The sequence below is a fragment of the Macrobrachium nipponense genome, chromosome 1 (assembly GCF_015104395.2).
Source record: "Macrobrachium nipponense isolate FS-2020 chromosome 1, ASM1510439v2, whole genome shotgun sequence".
In the NCBI taxonomy this organism is placed as follows: Eukaryota; Metazoa; Arthropoda; class Malacostraca; order Decapoda; family Palaemonidae; genus Macrobrachium; species Macrobrachium nipponense.
In genome coordinates this window covers 171,126,875-171,153,095 of record NC_087200.1, presented here as the reverse complement: position 1 = coordinate 171,153,095, position 26,221 = coordinate 171,126,875, and the positions used below count along the sequence as shown (strand labels likewise).

Sequence of the window (26,221 nt, the reverse complement as noted above, 5' to 3'; positions counted from 1 at the left end):
GTTGATGAGAGGGGGAGAAACATATCAATATGAACCAGGAAGGGTAAGCATTGCCTGAAGGCAATCACAAAGGATTTCTACCTAAAATTCATCTCCTCTCTCTCTCTCTTTCCTTGATACCTAATCTCTCTCTCTCTCTCTCTCCTTGATAATTTATCTCTCTCTCTCTCTCTCTCTCCTTGATAATTTATCTCTCTCTCTCTCTCTCTCTCTCTCTCTCTCTCTCTCTCTCTCACTCCTCTCTCTCTCTCTCTCTCTCTCTCTCTCTCTCTCTCTCTGTGTGTGTGTGTGTGCTAACACATATTTTTAAAATTAATTATTTCACTTTATGTATTTACCAGTACAGTAGATAATTTTAAATTTATCTAAATTTACCTATACTACCACCTAAGAACTGTAAATGCACTAGTGTGACAGATACGTTCTAAAACATAAAAAAATAATCATTTCAAAACAAAGAGAAGGAGATATGGAATAAAAAAGTTCTTGAAAATGAGGTTGACAAGACTTCTAAAAAGGAATTGGTCAGAAGGGGTAGAGAGAGAAATAATCTTCCAACTCGCCTCCATTTTTACGTTAACCATTTATTTCTTTTTTTAAGGGTAATGTACTAAGCTAACTTCTAAATGAAATTACAGTAACTTTTAATTTCATGTAAAAGTTAGCATAATACTTTGGGAGCATGATAAGTTCAGGATATGACTTCCCTGAGCAACCTTTACATAGGCCTTCATAACAAATTCTTAATAAAAACCATGAATGTAAGTCTTTATAAAAACTTAAAACACAATCCTAAACAGTACAATCATAAACATTTCCTTACCTTCCTGGTCTGTAAAGTTTGGAATGTAATATGTTGTCCATCATTCCTCCAGTATTGCCTATCTTGAAACAGCCTGGCTTTATGCCACCAACAGTTGCAGGCCCAATGATTGATACTCCCTTTTCCTTGGCACGTTTGATCAATACTCTTGTCAAGTTCTCTGGAATACCTTCAGCAATAATGGCAATAGTGCGAACCTGAAATCAAGAAGTTCAGGACAATTAATAATCTAACAGTCCCAGATGCATCAAGTCAAATAATAAAGAAATATTCTTAATATCTCTGTGCATAAATAAATTCAATCATCTATTTTAAATTGTTCACCCCACAGTAAACCCATTACCTATGACAGCCTAAATTCATGGTTAACCAATTTTCTTGGACTCTATGACTGCCTAAATTCATGGTCAACCTATTCCTTTGAATTCTAAGTACTTGTAAAAGACGATGGCAGAGCAGTGTACGAAGTTGCTCTCATTATCTAATGCTGAGTGTGAATTGCCAAATCCAAGGGTATGTAATGGAATGAACATTTATGTTCCAAACTCATGAAGTGTGGAGGTGGTAGGGTAAGGCAGCTACATTTTGCTGAAGCAATTGTACTTCTTCTAACCATACATCTCAGAATTTCCAAGTGAGTGCTTGCACAATGATGAAATAAAAAAGAATAGCACAATAACTATAGAGAAAATTATTTATGGAACTGTTTTTCATACTTTTGATTAACAATTATTTTCTGTTCCGTAGTGACAATGATTTCCCATTCTGTAGTACATATACAGTGTAATTATACACTTCTTTTAACCGCAGATCTTAAAATTTCAGAACGCATACTAGCACAATGACTCAAAATCAATTTAGTACTAAAATTCATGAAAGCAACTTTTTTTTTTTTACCTTTGATTAATAATGATTGCCAATTCTTAAGTACAGGAACTGAAAATTACCTTGTAATAGGAAGCATACAAGACTGGACGTTTTAATTCTTTCAGAATTTTGGAGTTGAGAAAATTGAATTTTACATTTATTTAAAAGATTTGTAATATGCGACTTCATTCTCAATAAGCTATAAAATTAAACAAAATTTAGCATAATTTCATAACTTTCTTATTAACAAACATAAAATCTTAACAGTTTGTTTAAAGGAAATTCTTTAGCCATAAAATAAGACATCACAAATGCCTCTATCTGGCCACCAAATTTTTTCAGTCATATCCAGACAAATTTCCCCTATTCCCTTTGTACATGAAACATGAAGGCGCATTTGTCTAGCAAAGGCTCATTTCAAGACCGTGCCTATTGCCATGCCCCCCCCCCCCCCCCCCCCCCCCCCCCCCCCCCCCCCTCACACACACACACACACACAGACTGACATACCTATCTGTCAATCATTTTTTTGTGATTGACCGAAAAAGGTAAAGACAACTTTTGCTCTCAAAAGAAAAAAAAATTACTCCATGAATACTAGTTTGGGTAGGCTAAGCTTTTCTATGTTAATAGAACATTTTTATGAACTATTCAGGGTCAGACTAGTTTTAAATTAGCCTAGCACAGCTCTAAGCTGTTCCCAATTCCCATAACCACACACACTTTAGGACCTCTTTGTACAGTATTGGATTTAATGGAAAAATCAAATACTACTAGCATAATGAACACCCAAGGTCCTGAGGGTGCATACACAATCTTATCTATCTAATGCTGTTTTCTTTAACCCTTTACTGCCGACTGGACGTATTTTACGTCGACATTTTTTGTCTCTCGGGTGCCAACTGGACGTATTTTATGTCGACATACAAAAGTTTTTTTAAAAATTCGCGGAAAAATACTTTTAGGACTACCAGCCGAAAACTCTTGAATCACGCCCCTTGGGGGATGCTGGGAGTTCACGGATCAAGGTGTTGTTTTGTTTACAATCGTTACGCAGGCGCGCAAGCGCGAATTTCTTTCTTGCTGCACTAAAAAGTATCTGTGACACATCTTGGAAATTTTGTCACTTTGACATAATTTTTGTACAATTTTAAATTAGCCGTTACATGGAGTATTATATATGAAAATGTGCGCATTTTTATGTAGAATACAACACAAAAATACTCATGATTGTAGCTTTTATAAATTTTGAGATATTTTCATATAAATAACGATAAGTGCCAAAATTTCAACCTTCGGTCAACTTTGACTCTACCAAAATGGTCGAAAAAAGCAATTGTAAGCTAAAACTCTTATATTTTAGTAATATTCAATCATTTACCTTAATTTTTCAACTAATTGGAAGTGTCTAGCACAATATTTCAATTTATGGTGAATTTATGAAAAAACTTTTTCCTTACGTCCGCGCGGTAACTCTTCCGAAAAAAATCATACATGCGATTGTGGTAATGTTTGCACCATTTTAAATTAGCCGTTACATAAAGTTTTATATATGAAAATGTGCGCAATTTCATGCACAATACAACTAAAAACAACCCTTGGTTGTAGCTTTTATCAATTTTGAAATATTTTCATATAAAAATGATAAGTGACAAATTTTCAACCTTTGATCAAGTTTGGCTCTACCGAAATGGTCGAAAAACGCAATTGTAAGCTAAAACGCTTATATTCTAGTAATATTCAAGCATTTACCTTCATTTTGCAACAAATTGGGAGTCTCTAGCACAATATTTTGATTTATGGTGAATTTATGAAAAAAATAACATTTTCTTTACGTCCGCGCGGTAACTCTTCCGAAAAAATCATACGTGAGATGTGAGATTGTGGTAATGTTTGCACCATTTTAAATTAGCCGTTACATAAAGTTTTATATATGAAAATGTGCGCAATTTCATGTAGATTACAACAAAAAATAATTGAAGGTTGTAGCTTTTCTCATTTTTGAAATATTTGCATATAAATCTCGATAAATAGAAAAAAAACCACGTTCGGTCAACTTTGACTCTACCGAAATGGTCGAAAAACGCAATTGTAAGCTAAAAATCTTACAGTCTAGTAATATTCAGTCATTTATCTTCATCTTGAAACAAATTCGAAGTCTCTAGCACAATATTTAGATTTATGGTGAATTAAAAAAAAAAAACTTTCCTTCCCTCCGCGCACAGATTCTCCGCCACAAATCTCCGAAATGCGTACGTCCCATTCTCGGAATATTTGCTCCGTTTCATATTAGGTATTTCATAGAGTTTTATATATGGAAATGTGCGCAATTTCATTTAGAATAAAACGAAAAATATTTGAAGGTTGTAGCTTTTCTTATTTTCGAAATAATTGCATATAAAAAATATAAAAAAAAATTTGACATTCGGTCAACTTTAACTCGTCAGATATGGTCGAAAACTGCATTTGTAAGCAATACTCTTACAGTATAGTAATATTCAATCATTTGTCTTCATTTTGAAAGGAATTTGAAGTCTCTAGGACAATATTTAGATTTATGGTGAATTTTAGAAAAAAATATTTGTTTACGTCAGGGCGTTACGAATTCATGCATTATTTTGTGATAATATTTTCTCTGTGTTGCTTTTATCGTTTTACAATGTGTTATATACCGAAATGATCGCAATTTAGTGTACATTACAACGAAAAAAAGTAACTAGTTACCTTTAACCGTTTTGCGCACAGCGCGATTTGAATACAATTATATATGAAATTTAATTTTTGCGCTATCATATATTGCATTATTTATATATGATAATGATAATTTTTTTCATTTCTGATGGTTGCATACTAAACTTCAGCCAATGACAAAAAAAGGAGCCAAAAATGAACTCTTAATCTTGAAAACTAAGCGCGCTGTGATTTTTTGAAAAAAATATTTTTTCCGCTTCCGCGCTCACTCTGAAACACCTCCGGCACACGGGAGACATTTTTTTTTTTACCGCTTCGGCGTTTAAGGGTTAACTGAAACATAGTCTGGGGACATTTGCTGAAGTCGAATACTATTGTAAACAATATGTTTGTAGAATATTTAATTTTCCTTATAGAAATTACATTTTTACATCAACAAAATTTACTACTAATAAACTTTTTTTTAGTTTTTATTTATTTTGTTAATGCTCTACAAATACAAAAATACACACCTGTGGAAATGCAAGAGTCTCAATCGTTGAATCGTATGCAGATCGCAAAGATGCAAAGTTGATTAAAACATCAGCATCAGGGTGTTTTTTCATGGCATCTGCCATATTCTTGTACACTGGAAAAAATATACAATGCATGTAACAATCTGAAATACTAATACAGCTTCACTATACTACCATGTACTGTGATAAATACTGTGGTAAATGTAATTACAATGTCAAGACTTCTTAAACGTAAAACAAGATACATGTCACTAACTGAAAGTGGTTTCATTTTATATATTATAAAATGAAATTACAAAATACATATTGTATATGGGTACTTTTCAAACTGAGGCTTTCAAAGCATGGAACAAGAAGTATGAAGGATAATCAAACAATAAGAAATATAAAGGTAAATAAACAATAGGAGAAAACAAGCACTATATAGGTAGATGAAAAGGATAAGGTTGTTAATTCACTAAGCTGTCAATACCCATTCATTTTAATACCTACTGCCAATTTCCTATGAATTAGATTCACCAGGAAGGTTGTTTGTTTAATATGGTTGTCTGAATGTTACCAGACCTATGCATTACATTACATACTAGTAGTATTTGTTTTTATGAAAATGTTAACCACAGTGGATCTTGTGACAGACAAGTAATTACAGTTTGGAAGAAAAAAAAAGTAATTTTGGAGAAATGGGACACATTATGGGGTGGACTACACAGACTTAAAAGTGGTTTGTCACCTCTAAGCAACCTTGCTATGATGGCTTTATTTACTTGACTATTACATGAGCTACCTTTACATTTTAGTATTGTTCCTAATTATTTTCTTCACCCAGAATTTTTAAAAGGCCAAATTAAAGAACTTGGTTCACAATTTAAAGAATTTAGTTCACAAACCTGGAATAAGAATCTCCTTATGTCCCCAGTAAAACTTCTGTTTATGGTCACCCGTAAATGGGTAGACCATGGCTGATACTGATGGCTCAGTTCGGGAGCACACAAAGTCAAAGTCAAGCATTCCCTGAAATGTTTCCATTCAGTAATGAAATATTTTCAAAATGTAAAAACAATTAAGTATGTAATCGTATTGATAAGGAATTGGATTATTTTCAAATCTGAAAATATTTGATTATAAAAAAATAAAAACTTAAAAAAAAGGAACCAGTCAAATGCCTTTCATAAAAATCAGCCAGTATGTATGTACTTCACATTACTTAACATATCGCATATATCTATCATAAGGGTAACCATTAACAAAAATCAGTTACTGAAACGTTATGTTATCGATACTTAAAAACAGTTACAGTACATAACATCATTCTCCATACCTGTACAGCCCTAGTCTGCATGCCCCAGATGATGGCTTTTGAATTTTTCTGGAAAAGCTGCTCGCTGGACGCTTTTGCATCCACTTTTGAGTGCTCCATTGCACTTGTCTTGCGCTCTGGACGTGGAGATTGCTAAAGCAAAGATGTTTTTATGAAATATCATGTTGTACTTAACAAAATTTGCATATGAAATTGGCAAACAACTTGAAGGAAAAAGAACTGTGAAAAATAACTTTATAATAAAACAGATTCAGAGCATCTTTGACTATGCTTTATGGTAACCACTGTCTGAGGTAAAGATGTTTACAGAATTAAAATATGGCAATAAATACTGGGTTACACTAGACTAGAGAAACACTAAGAAAAAGAGTAGCAATAGCATGAATCAAGTGGGACGATACTGCTAGACTATTATTTCAATATATATAGTAAGTCTCTTATTAGAAAACAAAGTGACAATCCCTGGTGAAAGTGTAAAGCCCATACATACTGCTCTACAACTGACATCAGTGGATATGAAGGATACTGAAATAATTCTAAAAAGGTGCGACAACAGAATGTCAAAATCAATGACAGAAATGAAAAAGAAGCACAGAAATGTGTTAAAAGGCTATAAAACTGACTGAAATCCTCAAGGTTATCAAGATTTATGCAAAAAATAAAAAATTGGGAGGAGCAACTAGAGATGGTGAAGTGGTAGATACTCAAATTGCAGAAGGCTAACCATTAGGAATATCAAGATAACAGGGCATGGGTGATGAAGTAGAACAGATCAGAATCTAGGCTGAAAAAGCACAAGACTGAATTAACTTCAAAAGTTTCTCCACTAAAGAAAAAAGATGTGTAAAATGTGAGGGGTGATAATAGCACAGATGCCTAATCAATCTAAAAATAAGAATCCACAACATCTACAATGTGTCACTATTAAGGCCAATTTATGTATTCTAAAATTCATACAAAATTACATGGAACTGCAAATGAATATGAAAACTACATCACTGTACTTTACACGTCTCTGAATTGTGACACCTATAATAGCATCAGAGAATACAAAATGAACAAGATACTTAGCTATATCCTGATCAAAAATTTAATTTTAAGAATTAGTGTCAATCTGTCACAGGAGAGTTGCATGAACCAACAGGAGAAATAACTGCAGTTTTGAATTAATGAGTAGTAGTTTCATTCACGATATGATTAGATATACAGTAAAAGAACTTAACTTCAGGCTTTTTTCTATATACGTATGTACTGTAATACACATATTCTGAACCAATGCATGTCCTTATACAAAGGAAATAAGACTATTCTCCTTTGTGATGCAAAAGGAGATGATCCAAAGAAAACTAATTTTGAATAATTTAATCTAATCTCACCATTAAAAGTGACATTAAAAGCTTTAAAATCATTTCAATGCTTTTCATTCTAATAACTTCATTCTTCACCTTAATTTCTCCTTAGGTCATGGACAATGAAGAAATTAGCATGAATTACACATCAGTTTGTTCCATCACACTCTCATTATGTAAGTACTTATAATTAAGCTATATTGTGCACACAAAATCATCCAAGACTCCTTAGTGACTTAAAGAAAGAAAATAACAATCTCCCTGTACTACCACATGCTTGAGCAGATCCTCAGGTCTCGGGGAGCTATGTCATTTTATACATAAGCTTGTTCTTGTTCTCCACTGTGTTATATCTCTAGACATTACATTTCTCCTTATCCTTTCAAATTGTAATCTTTGTTTTATTTTCATCTTTCATTCACTTTCCTGTTATATGAGCATTTTGTTCATGTGTGAAACAAAGATTAACATATTTTCCCAAGTTTTTGAAAGATAGGTATTTTTAATAAACATATAATAGTTTTCATTCTTGAAGGATTGCAGTTGGCTAGAAATTTAACAAAGCACTGGCTTTTTTTTTGCTAATTAAAAAAGCATAGTACCAGGCTGCTATATTTAAAGTAGTGATATATATTTGTATTTCTGTATCCCCAGTGTATTTATTAAAGTTTTGGCTGGAATCTCACTCCATATTGACATCAGTAAGGATTAGCTAATTAGCAAATTACAGGCTAGTTTATTTTTCTCAGCTGTTGGCACATTTGGATTTCTGCAAAAGTTAGACTATAAACTTTTTGGATTAATTTACCTTGTAGGTAGTATAACTGAAGCAATTTTACTTTTCTTTTACTCTTTGTCACAACTTCATACTGATCATATGTGGAACAAAGCTTAGGTCTTCTTAGTGCCAGCTGGAAACCGGTTAAAAACAATCAAGATTGTAATGCAAGGAATCTGTGGCATCTGGCAACAATGCGTATATGAGGTAAAGACTGGTTACCAACCATGTCTGCATCCCATGATGCAATGTCTTTTTTCGACTGCCTTGGAGTGTGGATGTTTGCATTTGCTCTCCTTCTGCCCAAGCCAGTTTCTATGTTTTGCCAATGATTTATTTATCTTTTGAGTGTGTGTGTCTTCTATGTGTTATCGTGGATTCAGCCAAGAAGACTAGGACCCGCCACTGTTTGTGTCCGGGAGTCTAAGGATCGCCCTGTTCCAGATTTTTAGCTTCTCTGACTGACCCCCATTTGACTTGCAGTAGTTGCTGTTCAAATTTTTATAATATTACTAATCCTTGCCCTGAACGTCATTCCTGGCCTGTGTCGCAGTGGAAAGTTTTTCGCCTCCCTGAGTGGATAATGCTGTTCCCACTTCTTCCCAAGTTTTTCTTTCTGCTCTGTCTTCCGTTGATGCCCTGTCTCCTTCCTTGTCTTCAATTTATTTGTTTTTGTTAGTACCAGCAGATGCGCAGGGTGAGTTTGTATATAACGTTGCCCCCTCTCTCGCAGAAGGTATTCTTCCTCCTGGGACAGAGAAGATGACACCATCTTCCTCTTCTGTTTCAAATTCAGATTCGCACAAGATGACAGCTATATGGGCTTCCCTAGGCCTGCAAGGTATCCCCTCCTTGGAAGGCATATTGTCGCATTTCATGGCTACTTGCCTTCACACTCCGGCTCCCCAGCGGTTCCCCTCCTCCTGGTCTCCATTACGTACTTTGCTCGTGTGTGCTGCTACCTAATGGGACACTATTGACAACTGTGACAGATCCTGAGTCATCCTTTATCTTGCCATCAGCAAGGCCATTGACTCAGGCTGCCAGACTAGATACCATGATAGCACTCCCAACAGCCTTCCCACTTGTGACGTCAGCCTCAGTGATGTTACTCCCAGCCTTGTCCCTGGCATCATCACAGTTGATTGGCAACCCTTCAGAGGCATTCTTTACAGTGATGATTGATAGGTTGGACTGTGTTTAGCAAGAGGTATTCCAGAGTTTCTAGCAAGAAGCATCGTAGGACAAGGGTTCCCTTCCTTTCTCCATAGCCTTCTCATCCTCCTCCCCCTCATTCTCCAGTCAGATGTTAGAGGATTCATGCCATTGTTGCTTCTCCCAAGAGTGAGAGGAGTTTTGCCATCGTCCCAGCACGGATGCATCTCCCCCCTTCATGCTAGTTCATTGTCTCTTCAGCCTGTTCGAGTTCCTCGCAAGGATAAGAAGGCTCTGATTAAGAAGTTAAAGTTGCTTCCCTCTCAGGTTGCTAATCCAGATCCTTCCAGGATTTCTACTCTTCCAGAACTTGCAGCTTCTTCACCTGTTTATCTTCCCCACTGATGTGCTAGTGTTGGATTTGAGGCTATTGTGGGTCGCAGATGTGAGACTGTTGTCAGCTGTGGACATCTCTTTTTTTGTAGTAGGTTATCTTCTCCTCTGTGTGATGGAAAGGACTGTCTTTCTCCTATGTCCAAGAGGCCTAGGTTTTCTTGTTCTCATTCTCTGAGAAGTTCCTAATTGCATCGCTCACCTTCCAGAGTCAGGGATCATGGTCCTTTGAGGTTTAGAGTGCAGTCTCTTTCTGCAGGATGCTCTCCCCTTGGTAGGTAGTCTTCTCTGGACCATGTACATCCTTCGTTACACAGCCACAAACGTGTTCCATCGCACAACCGTGCACGTACCCTGTCACACGGCCGTGTACGTGCTCCATCACACGATCGTGTACATACCCCATCGCATAGCCATGTACGTGCTCCCTTACACAACCATGTACATGCTCCATCGCACAACTGTGTATGTGCTCCATGGCACAAATGTGTACGTGGTTTGTCATGCGACCATGCAGGTTGGTCATCGTGCATGAGGTCCTCTATTATCCGCAGGTGTAGTCCTTCTGGTTGAAGGGGTGTCCCCTGGACTCTGAGAGTAGGTTCTCCACTGGCTGCCAGGAGGGATGAGGAGATTTCTCGGCCATCTTTGTCATGTCATCGGTCTCCTGTGCCAGATCTAGAGGACGGAGAGACTCAAGAGTTTCTGTCGTCTTTCTCATTCATGAGTTGAATAATCTTGCAGGGAGGACACAGGCTCCATCTTCTATGACTGCTACAGGTATAGAGGCCTTGCTTGGCTTGAGACAGGATGCCAAAGCATCGTTTGAGCTCCCATGTAAGGGTCATGCTCAATCGATTTTGCAGCATGTGAATGCTTTGGTCTTGGAATGGGATGGATCCTTGCATTTAAATAAATAAGTTGTTTAAGCTTCTCCCCCTCCAGCTGATGTCTCGTCGTGTTAATTCAGACATGATCCATTTAAAGACTGGCTTAACTCTGGATCAGGTGAGGGGTGAAGGCCCTTCATTGTCCTTTCAAGAGGCCCCAACTTTGGAGTCGAAGAATCTTCTATCTTCCAAACTGTGTAGCGGCTGGACTTGTGGTGGTCTGCGGTGGCCAAGAGAACGTCGTGTCATTTTCAAGGAGGTTCCATCAGCTCTCCTTCCTTCACCAGGTTGCTTCAGTCTGTCAATAAGGCCATTTCTTACTCAGTGACCCCTCGGGTCCTGGTCTTCTCGGCGGAATGGGGATCTCCTTGAATCGCAGGTTCTCTTTCCTGGGACACAGTTGGAGGATGTGATAGACCACAGGCATGCTGATACCAAGGACAGGCTAGTTCAGCAGGCAGTCTCAAAGTCAGAAGCTCGTTCTCGCCCTCCTTCCCCTCCAAGGCAGGGCTGGCGATCTCCTCCGAGGAAGTCTCCCAGGTAGTCAGCATTTGTTAGGACTCCTCAACCTATGGTTCCATCTAAGTCAAATCAGCAGCAGCATCCCTTTTGGTCCCATTCCTCCAAGCCAGGTAGAGGGGCTGGGAAAGAGGCAGAGCAGGTTGTCAATACGGCAGGCCATTGGGCCAAATGACAATATCACGGAGCGGAGAAGTAGGTAGTAGATGTTCTTCGGGAGGGGTACCTACTACCTTTTGCCTCACTTCCCCCTCTCTCAGATCATCCCCTCCTCAACCTGACTTATGCTGGAGGCTCTCCAAAGCACTTAGCTCTCAGGAAGGAAGTGTCGAAGATGTTGGACAAGGGCACAGTGAAGGAAGTTCATTGTCCGTCACCAGGGTTCTACAGTCAAATCTTCCTGGTTCGAAAGGCTATGGGCGATTGGAGACCAGAGCTAGATCTTTCCACTCTGAGGGTTGTACTTTTAAACTACCACCTTCCCTGTTTGATGAAGAGCCTGCTTGTGAAACCCCTTCATGGAGCGGTATTATAAAAACATAGGGGAAGTGCTTTCATAAAGAGGAACTATACAGGACGATTGGTATGCTGGAGTTGAGAAACAAACATTTCATTCGGATTGGAAGATGGCTATTCTACTTCTTTTTAAAATATCCCACTTTATGCCCTCTATATATATATATATATATATATATATATAAATATATATATATATCTATATATATATTTATATTATATATATTATATATATAATATACAGGCGGTCCCCGGGTACGACGGTTCCGGCTTACGACGTTCCGAGGTTACGACGCTTTTTCTTAAATATTCAATGGAAAAATCCATCTGGGTTACGACACTTGTTCCGAGGTTACGACGCTGACGCTTCCGACGCTCCGAGTTAACGACGCTTTTAAAAAAAAGTAAAAAACTAGCATACTATGATAAAATCCTTTATAGTTAGCACAGTATATTAATAAAAATAAGTTTCTGGTTTAGATTACACAAAAAATTTGAGATTATGATGATTTTCGACACTTTTTATGTTGTATTTTTCTATGTTTTTTTAGTGACGCCTCATATGCGGAACTAGTTTAGAGCGAAGAATGAATACATACTAGTTTACATATAACAGTCCAAAAGCGCAAATAATGAAAAAATCATTGCTTGTTTCCAGTAATAAATAAAAAAACAAATAAAAAAAAAGAAGTTTCTGGTTAGATTACAACGCAAATTCCAAGTATCCAGACACATTCCAGCCGTAATTTGATCTGAGAGAGAGAGGAGAGAGAGAGAGAGAGAGAGGCGTCTTCCGACGCTCCGAGTTAATTGGACAGAGAAGTGTTCGTTTCGTTAAAACGGCCTCTGACTCATGCCAGTAAATGTTTTTGTTGATACTAATAATATAAGCCTATTTAAAGATACTTTACTTTAATTAGTCTATATGATACGTAAATAGTAATCAACTGTTCTTGTAGCCCTCAATATTTGGCAAAAAATCGAAGATCCAAAGAGAGACATTATCCAGTACGTAATTTTGATCAGAGAGAGAGAGAGAGAGAGAGAGAGAGAGAGAGAGAGAGAGAGAGAGAAGATGACGATAGAGAGAGAGAGAGAGAGACGCTTTGGCAACAACTGGTCTCGGTGGGGGTTTTTTTTATAGCTTCCTTCTGCTTGATGATCGTGGATATTGTAGAAGGATTTCGACCATACTCGTTTTCCAAATCGACGATAACGAACGCCCCCACGTTCATGCCCTTTTTTTTTGCTATAATTTTTCATGTTTTTTTTTTGGGCTTTTTCCATCGAAATCATTTTCTTTGGGTTTTTTTTTTTTTTTTCCCCCCTTATCACCTGCTTTGTCTTTAGCTTTGAGACCCATGGTTAATAATAAAATAGACAAAATAACACGAAAAATAGGCGCAAATACAACGAACTAAAACAACGACGTGTTAACATGCAGCACCAACAAACAAAACAGACTGAACGCCATTTATCGGTCGCCTATACAACTAACACTCATCGCAAAAATCGTATCTCAAATATTTCGTTGTATATCAAAGTTTGTATTTTCGCAAATTTTCTGTTGTATCTCAAAACATTCGTATATTAGGGCAATCGTATGTCAAGTTTCCAATGTAATTTGATCAGAGAGAGAGGAGAGGAGAGAGAGAGAGAGAGAGAGAGAGAGAGAGACGAGTAGAGAGAGAGAGAGCTTTGGCAACAATGGTCTCGGGGATTGACGTAACGTTTATTTTCTGAACAGATTAGGACAGAGAAGTGTTCGTTTCATTAAACGGCCTCTGACCTCCATGGCAGGAAATGTTTTTTGTTGATACTAATATATAAGCCTATTTAAAGATACATTTACTTTAATTAGTCTATATGATACGTAAATAGTAATCAGCTGTTCTTGTAGCCCTCAAGATTTTGCAAAATCACTCCAGGTTGTACATAAAACTTCAAAGAATGTAGTGTCACCAGAGGATTACAATAGTTTTTACCTTCAAGAACCAGCATTCTTTTATGAAAATAACTCCAGGTTGTACATAAAACTACAGGAAACAACATGTAGTGTAACCAAAGGATTACAAGTAAGGTTTTTATAACTTTTATTAGTTTAAGACATATTTCCAAGCGTCGTTCCCCGGCTTACGACGATTTTTTTTCGGCTTACGACGCGTCTCAAGAACGGAACCCCCGTCGTTAAAACCCGGGAACCTGTGTAATAAAAAATTATTAAATTATTATTATTGTTAATAATAGGATATTAATATAATAATATTAATATAAAAAATTATATATATATATAATTGTCCCTTATAAATTATAATTAGTTTAAAAATATATTGGATTGGGGGATATTATTAATATATTTATACATTAATTATCTGTTCTTAAACCTTAAATAAAAAATTATATATATGTAAAAAAAAATATATAAATTAATATATTAATTATTTATATTATTATTAAATTTAAATAATATTATATATATAATATATATCTATATATATATATATAGATATAATATATATCTATATATATATATTATATATACTATATATAATAGATAGTATATATATATATATACTATATATATATATACTCATATATATATATACTATATATATATATAGTGTTCTATATACATATATATATATATATATACTATCCAAACTATATATATATAATATGATTATATTTCATATATAATATAATATATATATATATTATATATATATATATTATATATATATATATTATATATATATATATTTTATATTATTATAATTATTATATATATTATAATATATTTAATATATATATGTAACTTCTTTAAACAAAATAAAATTTATGACACAAACTCACTGAACCTTACTTATAATAATAAGAATTACAACCTCCCAGACTAGCCTTTCTTAAAGCTCCTGGATCAGAAAGCATGAATAACGACATATTTCCAAAGACCTGGGGAGTTGTCAAAGCATGCACAACATTATCAGCTAACTGCTATTTCCTTTAGTTTAGTAGGGACTGAAGTGTCTAAGACAGTTTTGTGTGCTCAAAATAGGCTAATCAAGTGATGGGTTTGCATGAAAAGTTTTGTTTTCAATCAATTACTTTTTATGAAAAGACAGTAACTCTTTAATTTTCATTACTAACATCATCCACTAAAATACATAAGGGAATTATTGCTTTGAATGACACTCACATGCTGGTGTTTGTCAGTCTGAACAGAGAGAGGAAGATTAGTTTTTATCTAAAGTTAAAGAATTTGCAGAGGCAGTATATGCTTTTAGCCATAAGCTTTTAACCATAATGCAGTACATATAATGCTATTCTTATTCAATGAGGTACATGTTTCAAACATTTGTAACCTGTAAAACTTATCTGCACAGTGATCATTATGTACCTACAATAAGTCACTAATTTTAACAAATCATGGTCAATAGCATTCTTTGAAATTTATTCAAACACTATTTTGTATTTGTTTCTGTCCATCTTGGTACTGTGGGAGCATATTGCCTGCTGTGTGCCTGGGGCTGCATTACTCTCTGCCTTTAATTTCCCTTTCCCCTACCCACCCCCTTTTGGTCTCTTCCCACCTAGCAGTCCAACTTCCTTCAACTTCACCTTGCTCCAATTTTCACCTGCAACTCAAGTATGAATCTAGTGGGTGATCCCTGAGTGTCTAAAGATGAGACAGTCGTTTCAAACTAGAGTCCAGTAAAATATCAGTCTCCCAAGTGGGGGTATACTATACTACTAGAACGGGGTTAAGTAAGGGAGGAATTGTAAATGCAGCAACAATGTAAAACATTAAGACAACATGGTCTTCATAAGAAATATAAGTTTCAACACTAGTTAATAGTTATAATTGTATAAATGCTCATTTCTACAACTGTATACTCATTTTATTAACATGCAAATACAATTCCAAATTTTTTTTATAAAACTATTCAAATCTTAACTGTAAGCTAATTAGAAAGATAAAATCTGTTAGCTTAATACTAATGGAAATGTTCATGTAAATACTAAAATCAAATGTCAACAAAAAAAATAAAAATTCACTTTAATCTATTCAATATCAAGGGGCTATCACTAAGGTTCAACATGCTCAACTTGTTAGTTACACTATATTTAGTAGCATTTTCAATGTCATATGGTACAATATTATACGTACTTCTGAATTTTACAGTTCAAAATGAAAATACATCCCATACCTTAATGACTACAACTAGAGTAAGCCCTAAGGATGAGATATGCAACACTGCATAAAAACTACACTACAAAAGCACATGGGACTGTTATGTAAATTGAAAAAGCCAAAACACTCAATGCTCAGGTGAAGATAAAGACAACAAGGATATACTACACAGGTTAGCATTTTGGGAAAACACACTAAAACCTTAGTCACTTAGATACCCTTTTCAAGCTTGGAGAAAACATTTCCTTCAAATACGAAATTTCTGATGGAGGGCCCTAGGAAAAAAGCAAAAGAAACATTTACTTATATATTTGTATGAAGAAAGTCATACACCTTGAACATGAAGAAAACAATCTAAACTAATTACTAATCTTTCTAACATGCACATAACAGTAAATGGAACAGTACATATATGTATAGATAACATCTCCACAGTGCATATGTAAATAAAAAAAAAGAGGAAAAAGAAAGAAACAGTGCAACACAATAAACAATATCCTAGAACACAATAAACAATATCCTAGAATCATAGCCTTAAAAAAGAATGAAACATAAACTACAGAAACCGGAGCAGCTTATTATAAGGGAAATTTACTACAGTATTTGGATTTAGAAAAATAGACCAGTAAAATCTAATCTATATGTAATTTTAATGGACACTATAAAAGGCTTATATGCAAATACAGTATTTACACTTAAGCCTTAATGGACGGATTGATCCTTGAGAGTAGTAATAACAGGTTTGGAAAGAATCAGGCGGGAAAGAGATGCTAATACTTCTATACCCCATAAATTCACTAATGGCAACTTTTGTACGTACTGGCTAAAACCACAAATTGGGCATCTCAGAACTTCAGTTCTACTTGTAACTTCAAGGGGGAATGTATTATGTCTCTGTCTCACACAATGTTTTCTTGTAAATTTGATCATAAATATACCAAGGGGTTGCTGTTGGGTTTTGTTCTTGTCTTTTACTATAGTATGTCAGTTGTAAATGTAATTTTACAAAGAAAGTGCAAAGAAATATTAGAAAAGACATGTAAAAGTAAAAATAACTTACTGAATCTTTTTTCTTGATAAATTTACATAAATATTTTTCAACATATGCTAAGAATTCATTACTGATTTTATTTCTTATCTGTTTTGGTATTGTGTGAGCAGTAATTATAATTTTATAAAATAAAATAAATTACTTATTTGAAAAAACATATAAGTTGGTAACATTTACTATTTTCTTGTAAAAGAGGCCCCACAAGGCGTTGTAAATAGTCATTTTAAACTTCTCGTGGAAGGCAAGGAAAATTTTTTGGAATTTTTTTCTTTCACCATGTATATTTGCATATCTTCCTCTTTCCATTGATGTGTTTTTTCATAAATTGACCGACCTCAAAGTTTACTCGGCCTGAGGAGCTGCATATCGACATATATTATATATTTCCCCGTCCAGTATGAGATAATATTCTTGAACATCATAATAGAAGAGCTATCAAGAACGGATGACTTCCTTATTAATTTTCATACTAAAATCAAAGAATTAACTCAAACTGGAAAAAGAAACCCACAAGGTTACTGCACATAACTTGTTTACTTGTATTTACATAGTATTTTACTTAAAACTTGAGGACTTTCAGGCCCTAACTGTGGCTCTTTTTCAAGAGATGTGAAAAAGGGCCACAGTTGGGGACTGAAAGCACTCGAGTTTCAAGTAAAATACTGTGGTGGGATCACAAGCTTAATAAAACAAGCGGGCAAATTCGCCCCCCCCCCCCCCCCCCCCCCCCCTCCGCCCCCCCCCCCCCCCCCCCCCCCCCCCCCCCCCCCCCCCCCCCCCCCCCCCCAATAAACCTAATCACTCCAGCTGCCCAACTCACCCTCAGTCACACTTTCATCTTTACACTACGGAATATGCAGGACAATTGACCTACCTACACACAGAACAAAAAACACAAACACATGTACTCACCCAACTTCAGATACTCAGGGCTATGCTTTGCTGTCCACTGGTCGAGGTTGCTGGAACACTAACAACAACAAAGACAACAACCAAGAACCACAACACCACAACCCCACAACAACCAAGGACCACAACCCAACAACACAACATCCAATGACCACAACAACACAACAACAAACAAGGAACACAACCACAACAAAAGACCACTGCACTAACAATCACCAACAAAAAAACCCACCAAAAGGCAATACACACACACACCCACTAACAACACCAAGGAATCACTACAGCTCATCAACAACAACCCTCAACAACTCACAACCGCACCAAGAAACCACAACAGCCCCCAACAAAAACAACAACCCTTAACTATAACAATCACATACAACCCACAGGAACTCAAAAGCACAACAAATCCCACAGCACAGGCACAATAACTCCAAAGCAAACAACATCAAACTTAGCAACAACAAAAAAACAAAACAAAACACAAAACTCAACCAACTTCCAATGCCTTCAATAGACTCCTCCAATACTACTGTCACCAGCTCTCACCAAAGACTGACTGAAAACTAACAAAACAGAACTCTGATCTCTAATGGCACCAGCAGACAACCCAGAACTCTCCAACAGCCAATCCAATTGCTAACCACCCATCCATCTCTCTCTCTCTCTCTCTCTCTCTCACACAGACGTTGTCAAATGGAACTCCATAACTCCTCCATATTACTATGTAAAAACTTACTAGTAAACAAGTTATACTCAGTAACCTTGTGGGTTTCTTTTTCCATTTTCAGAAGAAAACTGTAAGAAGTTTTAGTATGGATTAACTCAAATATTTAAAACAACCACACCTTTTATATGGATATAAGAGAAGCACTCTCCACCTTTTTATTGGTAGCTTCTCATTTCTTGTAGTACTATCTTTAACACTTTCACATATTTCCCAAGACAACACCAAACATGTACAGAAGATAAAATTCCCTAAGATAAGTATAAAAAAAAGTATGAACAGATGAAAACCATCTCACACTAGAAATATTTTGAATAGAAAATTAAATCAAACATCCCAGCCTCACATAATTCCTTGTGCTTTGAAATTAATTCTATTGGGACTTGGAAGAATACTATATTATTGACCAGAGGGTCCAGTCACACTCGGGTAAGTGTGAATAACAAAAGCCTAAACGTTTAATAAACCATTTGTGGCAGTGAAGGCAACTGTGTAAAAAAAAAGAGAGAGAAAAAAAAATTTGATAGAAACCATCCAACAACTCCAGTTAAGCTTTAAATATTATCTAAAAAAGTCCACATAACAGAGGGGACTAGGAAAAGACTGTCACCACTAAGGTGGCTACATTTGATTTGCAACTTCTCTATTCCAAGACCTCCAATTCATGTTTCAAAATTTTTACCTGCAGAAAACTTTAAACTATAAAATCCTTTAACAATACCAGTGATGGAACTGTAAGGAATTTATAGCTATTTTAAACATGTAAAATTTTGATATATGAAAATTTTTCTGACATGCATGCCAGCTTTCATTCAATCAATTATTGCAGATTGCTGAAGCCAGCAAAATCATCATAACAACATACTTTTCATACAATAAGGATAGAGATTTTTCTAAAATATTTTCAAAATTAAGAGATGCTATTCAAAATTTAGAGCAACTTTACTAAAAAAAAAATTTATAAGAAGCTTGAACATCTGTATTTTTAAAATTTTCCATGTGTATAAAATTACACTAGCCTCCACTTTCTTACACTGCACTTTACTTGATTTCTTTGTCTGCACATGCATCTTTAACATTTCAAGTACACAATACTACATGACACACTCCAAAGCACACATCTTCCCTAATATAAAAGATAAAAGAAAAACCATGCTACACAGCCCCACAGCTTTATTCTATAGCTACCTTATCACCTGCCCTTATCCCACAGCATGCATAAAAATTGAAAATGACTATGGATAGAGGTCATTTTTACTCTAACACATAAACACATGCAGAAGTGGAAATATAAAAAATAAAATATACTCTCTACCTCTGCATTTACCTGATGGATGGGAGAACTCTTGGATGTGGGATCAGGGGTGAAGCACTAATAAAGAAAATACAGAACTAAAATTACTCTCACATACACAACAACGGACTTTCTTCTAACAAAACTCCGATCATCCACAACAAAAGGTCTTGAAATCCAGTGTTGCAAAAACATGCTGGAGGGGTTCTTCTCTCTTGCTTTGCCTCCAAATTTAGTTATAATTCTCTATTTCACTTTAGTTACCTGTTGCCATGAACACTATAATTATGTATCATTCCTATGTGCTTTTTCACTTCTCACATTTAATTTCTGCACTATCACTTGTGATGTTTGTGAGTTTACTGTTAGTAAAGGCCCACTGCTAATCACATTCTACATTCCCTAAAATTGGAATATAACAATTCACATCTCTCAAGGCAGAACAGAATATAATTAAAAAACAATTCAACACTATTTTAAAATACTGTCATTACTTTAGAATTACAGGGTAAACTTTTACCTGAATAAATACTTCCATAAAAACAAACTACTTACTAAATACAATTTTTATCTAACACTGCCTATAAAACATAGACTGTAAGTATCATTCAGTGGATTAGAAACTGGTCTCCTTGACAGGTTCTGATAACAGACTTCCATTTCATTATTTGGACTCCAATCATAATAAATTCTTGTCAAATAAGTATCCTACACACTATACATTTTTCTCTTTCCACATTCTAGAAAAAAAATCTGTATATCAATCATTCATTATATCAATCATTCATTAATGACTATGTTCTCAGACTTCTTTACTTACCAGCTACATTATTCACATGATTTTAAACTTGTCTACCTTTTTAGAAATAATGTACACTTTGCAGATAAATGAATGATTGTTAGCTAAGGATATCTTGAGTGTTCAAGTGCAAGTTATACTACTTTGCCATTGTTACTTATCAGATGTTGTTACTGCTCAAAAGGCCAGACCCTGGCAGAATGTGTATCAAGCTGTGCGGGGATACTGTATTCAACTTATATGGAAAATTATGCAAGGGTTACAAGACTAAAACCATTGCATATGATCGATCACAAGATGCAATAAGTCAGTATAATGAAGACTGTACCAAGACTACATATAAAAAAACATGTTATCAGTAAATTTACACTCTGAAAAGTATAGCATGTAAAGCAAAACTTATAGTATTTGCTAAGATAACAATGTAGTGTTTAGTATCATAAATACTGTCAAATAAGACTCTTACTTCCAACATAAGGCATATTAAATCAAATTAGTCTTTGTTTGCACTAGTGTAGCAACATGGTACCAGACAGGGGTAGGTACTAGTGATGGGTAAAACAGATCAACATATCTAAAAAATCTCTTGCAGCTGGAAGATGTCACAACTACAAATTCTACTTGACAATGGCAAAGTATTTTCAGGAACTTGGTGTTACTGGACAAAGATCCTCATTGCAAAGTACCTTTAATTGCCTAATAACTAATGCAATAACTGCTTCAACCACTCAAGATGAAGAACCCCTGGTTACTAAAATCTCTTTAATTATGGAAGCTTTTGTGTATACAAAACATCCTTAATCAAGACATCTATACAAGAATTTTGATGTACTAAATTACAAGTAAAAAAATAATGAGCCTAAATATAAATTATACCATGAAGAGATGAGCTTGTCCTATCCCTAGACATTATAACAATAATGGAAACTGCAATAAGTACACCTGACTTAATGAATTTTGGTAAACATTGCACTAAGCTAAGGTGACATTTGGCAACTCCAGAATCTTGTTTCTCCATTTGCTAAACGCTCTGTTTACCAAAAGCTTCAAGTTTGCTAAACACAAGGTTTTACCTGCTACGTTTTGGAGTTGCAAGATGTCTCCTTAGCTGCCATGACGCTTACTGTCTTTGAGGACAAATACGTATTGAGGGTTAATTGAGCACCAACAATTTTGCTGCTTTGGTAATTTAAGAAAAACAATAATCCAGGTTATTTCTCCCTCACAAGGCCAATTTGAAGTGAAGGGACGGGTTTGCAGAAACGATGAAGCACAATTTGAGATCTTCTCTGAATGTTGTCTCCAAAGATAAGAATGCGTAATCTCCACTTAAACTTCCCTTGTTAATAACCAATGGGGTAATTTCAAAATCCTGAAAATAACACAGCAGAGGTGTCCCAAGGTAAACTAAAGAACACACACCTCTCATGGGCTACCTAGATTTGTGTGTTTATTTGTTCCATGATTAATACATTTTGTTTTTGCACAATTTTTCTAGTCTTTTTCTTTTCTCACGCTTAACTTATACTGTATATAAAAAAAAGCTCTTTCCATTACTATGCCAATTGTTAAGAGGACCAATACATACTTACTAAAAGTACAAAAATTATTAGGAAAGTTTCAACATATCTAAAATATGCAGATACTCCAAAGAACATAGTATTTTGACACAGGTATTGTGATATCAAATGGATAAAAACCACTAGTGAAGAAATAGGAAAAGTGTTGACGTTTCACAATCATTTAAACAGTGTTAAAGAGTTCTAACTGAAAAGACACTCAAATTTTGGTATTTTCTAATTAATCTATCATGATAACACCACTAAACAACAGCTAGCACTGAAACAGAAGATTGCTACAATTTCCTACTATGAATCTCTTAAAAAATAAAAGTAAGTATTTACTGACTCTGTTAACTATTATGGAGTACAGTACCACAAATTTTCAAGCTAGTATGTATTTCAGTAAACATGACCACAAATCTTGCCTTTCAGATGATTTTGACACTTAAAAGTTATCCTTTTCCCATTTTCATAATCACAATTTGCTTCCTCCTCATCAGTCAATAACTTTAAAGCCCTATTTAAAAATTATAAAAATTATCACAAACTTCCTTGTTACTAAAGAGAAATTCACTATACGTAATTCTATACATGGGATGGAAACAAAGCATTACAGTAGAAATATTTAAAATTTACCTTAAAATTAAAATGTGCAAATTACCTACACCATTTATTTGACTTCAGACTAATGAGAAAACTAAATTAAGCAAATGCTTATTTTCAAAATAACCTTCAACCTTCACTCAAAGATTTTTCCTCTCTAGTCAAAACAGGTTTACATCAAAATCTTGATTTTCCATTGAAATTTTCCTACTATCAGGTGTTTTACCAGTCTTATACACATCTAAAAATCTGACTCTGATTCAGTGGTTTGGGGAAAACCATAATCATTATAACTATGTGTGTATGCAGAGGTAGTTTTGATTCTGTTACAGTAGTGAGAGGGCTGAGTGTGCATGGTGAATGACTATTTAAAAATTAAGTCAATTCAATGGCCTATACTTAATCTCATTTTGCTATACACTTCATCACAGTTTTCATAGCTACCCCAATGATTAAAAACAAGGTCTGTCTTTGATACAGGCCTATACACACACACACAAATAAATAAAAAAATACTGTACTGTATTTAAGGTTCAATTATGCACTTCTCTCTTCAGTTCAATAAGTTTAAACCATTTTATAACAATAATTTAGCACCACTGTAAGTTCTCTATAATAAATCGCAACAATTATCTTATTCTACTTAATACAGTAATACAGACCAGGCTACATCATCATGATCTACAAAAATTTAGAAAAGAAAATAGCAAAATTAGATATCTTGATATACACCACTTTACCATAAATTTTATACTTGCCTAAAAATAAACCCTCATGGAGCTTAATTTTGTAAACAAAATCTGAAAAATTTCACCTGAGAGGACCTAATAGTGAAGCAGTTTAGAAAGGTTGGTCAAAATAATTTTTCAAGTCACAAGATAACTTACTGCTGTGTTCTGTCCACCAGGGAGAAGGAAGTTTGCTGTGTGACTTTCTACGACAGGTTCCTTAGGAATTGGCCTCTTTCCCAAAGCCATGGACACAATAGCTGTCATATGGGTTTCATTACCAAATACATGTACTGGGATGCCTAGTGTTTTGCCAACTTCTCGCATAACTCTGATAAAAAGACAACCAACAGTGCAGATATGTTATCTCTAACTGGATATAAGGTGTATTTCCTTTATTGTTTAACAATACTTTTGCAATTTTAAAAGATGATACATACTGTACTGTACACTCGGCAAGGAAAGTTAAGATACAGTTTTTTTAAATCTTTGGGCATATATCGTTTAATAATGCCACACCTGGCAACTCTAGAAAGGGGGCGGAGCTTCAAAATCATAGCGTTTGTTGCTTTCTAGATTTCCATTAACTTTACACCATAAAGATTCGGTATAGGTCCTATAATCATTTATACTTGGATGTAGAAACAGGCTCTATATTATTCGTTAATGTTAGTTTGGTAATGTCAGTTCAGGGTAGAATATCAATCATTCTTTTTTTAAAACCTACTGTGAAACCTTATTCATAAGTAAAGTTTGACACTAAACTGACGTAAAATTCATACGTAATTAAAGACGGATCTTAAACAATGAGAGTAAGTGTTTTAAAATTTGGGCAGTACTTGTGGAAATCATGAGGAACAACACAGTAAAGAATGAAATATTATGACGATAGAGAGAGAGAGAGCGCGAGCATAGGCCTATCGATAGCGATACTTAATTCATTATATTTACTTTGAGAGATTAAGTGATAATATTTTTTCAAATGTTTCAAAAGTGGGGAGAGAGAGAGAGAGAGAGAGAGAGAGAGAGAGAGAGAGAGAGAGAGAGAGAGAGAGAGAGAGAGAAACTTGGAAGAGAGGAAGAGAGATAGTGCGCGCAAGCATAGGCCTATCTATAGAGATACTTAATTCATTACATTTACTTTGAGAGATTGAGTGAAAATATTATTTCAAAATGTGTTTTAAAAGTAGAGAGGAGGAGGAGAGGAGAGAGAGAGAGAGACGAGAGAGAGAGAGAGAGAGAGAGAAGAGAGAGAGAGAGAGAGAGAGCAAAGTCTGCTTACGTGAAAGCTTAGGCCTATTTATAAATACTTAATTTCATTATATTTTCTTTGGGAGACTGGGTGGTAATATTTTTAAAGCATGTTTTAGAAGTGGAGAGAGAGAGAGACAGAGAGAGAGAGAGAGAGAGATAATTATAGCAGCGGTGAACAGCTTGATATGACTACCAAGATCGTGCTGCACTATGCTAGACGAAATTTGAAGGATCATAATATCAAAGTTAATTCTCTAAGAAATTCATACCCTAATCTTGATTTCATTCGACAGTTGCCGTAACATTCAGATTGTAAAAAGACGTGGAAAATTTTAGACAAAGGCTGCGGTCATTCTTGCTCTCTTGATATAGTCCGTACTTTTGAAAATCGGGGTTCATCCACAAATCATTCACGAAAAAAAGCTTTGTTAGGTAAAAAATATTTATTACCACAAATAACTCAGTATGTATTGCACAGGCAATTAAAGTTTTATATCGTGCAAAAAATGCTAATGTGTTGGGAGATCTTTCAGCCTCGCAGCAAAGAAATGCAGTCGTGTAGGGCTGTAGGCTACTATGAACTGCTTTGTAATGGGAGCATATAGCCAGAAAATCTTTGAGCTGACATGCTACTTTAACCTTGATGAAGATTTAACTTTAAAGACAGTAGCTTTGTAAACAGCAACTAGCATTCGATTCATGTCAACGTCAAAGTAATCAAAGTGTGAAATCCGTTACGTAAACCAGTATCCAGTGACTTGCGCTTTCCAGCTCGAAGTTCTTGGGCTCCCCACATCATAGAAAACTCTCTTGCGGTTGCAACTAGATTTGCTCAACTTACCTTAGCCGTCGCAATATTGACTGCCATTGACGTCAGCTAACTTTAATCGCGTTGGAATACAAACAAGAGTTTGTAGAAACTAAAATAATTGCATTCACCACTTACGATGATGCAATAATATCCCCGTTCATGAAGGAAAACAAGTAAAAATTGTTGTCGTGATACATAGAACTACAATCAGAAATTCACATTCTATCTACCAGATCTCTATGAACGAATCCATCTGAGAAATTCCAATTACTTCGGACATATATCGTGTTTTTAAGTATCTGAACGGTTTTGTTTTGCAGTTTTAACGTATATGATATAATTTGTAGTGCATTTTCATATTCTAGAGTAAATTTAGCAATATTATGTCTTTTCAGTAAAAACAAATGGGAAAATCGATGAACAAAAGCTAATGAAAACTGTATCTTCAGTTTTCTTGTCGAGTGTACATGTAACCAA

General features: G+C 35.1%; 1 protein-coding gene across 1 annotated transcript in view; it reads right to left on the bottom strand.

The window, feature by feature from the left end:
* The window catches only part of LOC135219825 (ATP-citrate synthase-like), a gene marked incomplete at its 3' end in the record, with an annotated part of 106,506 nt that overhangs the window by 10,856 nt on the left and 69,429 nt on the right, over positions 1-26,221 (bottom strand). The window contains 7 exon segments of the mRNA XM_064256923.1: positions 824-1,020; positions 4,894-5,009; positions 5,784-5,907; positions 6,215-6,346; positions 16,225-16,281; positions 20,021-20,065; positions 23,839-24,010. Coding sequence (XP_064112993.1) covers positions 824-1,020; positions 4,894-5,009; positions 5,784-5,907; positions 6,215-6,346; positions 16,225-16,281; positions 20,021-20,065; positions 23,839-24,010 — 843 coding nt within the window.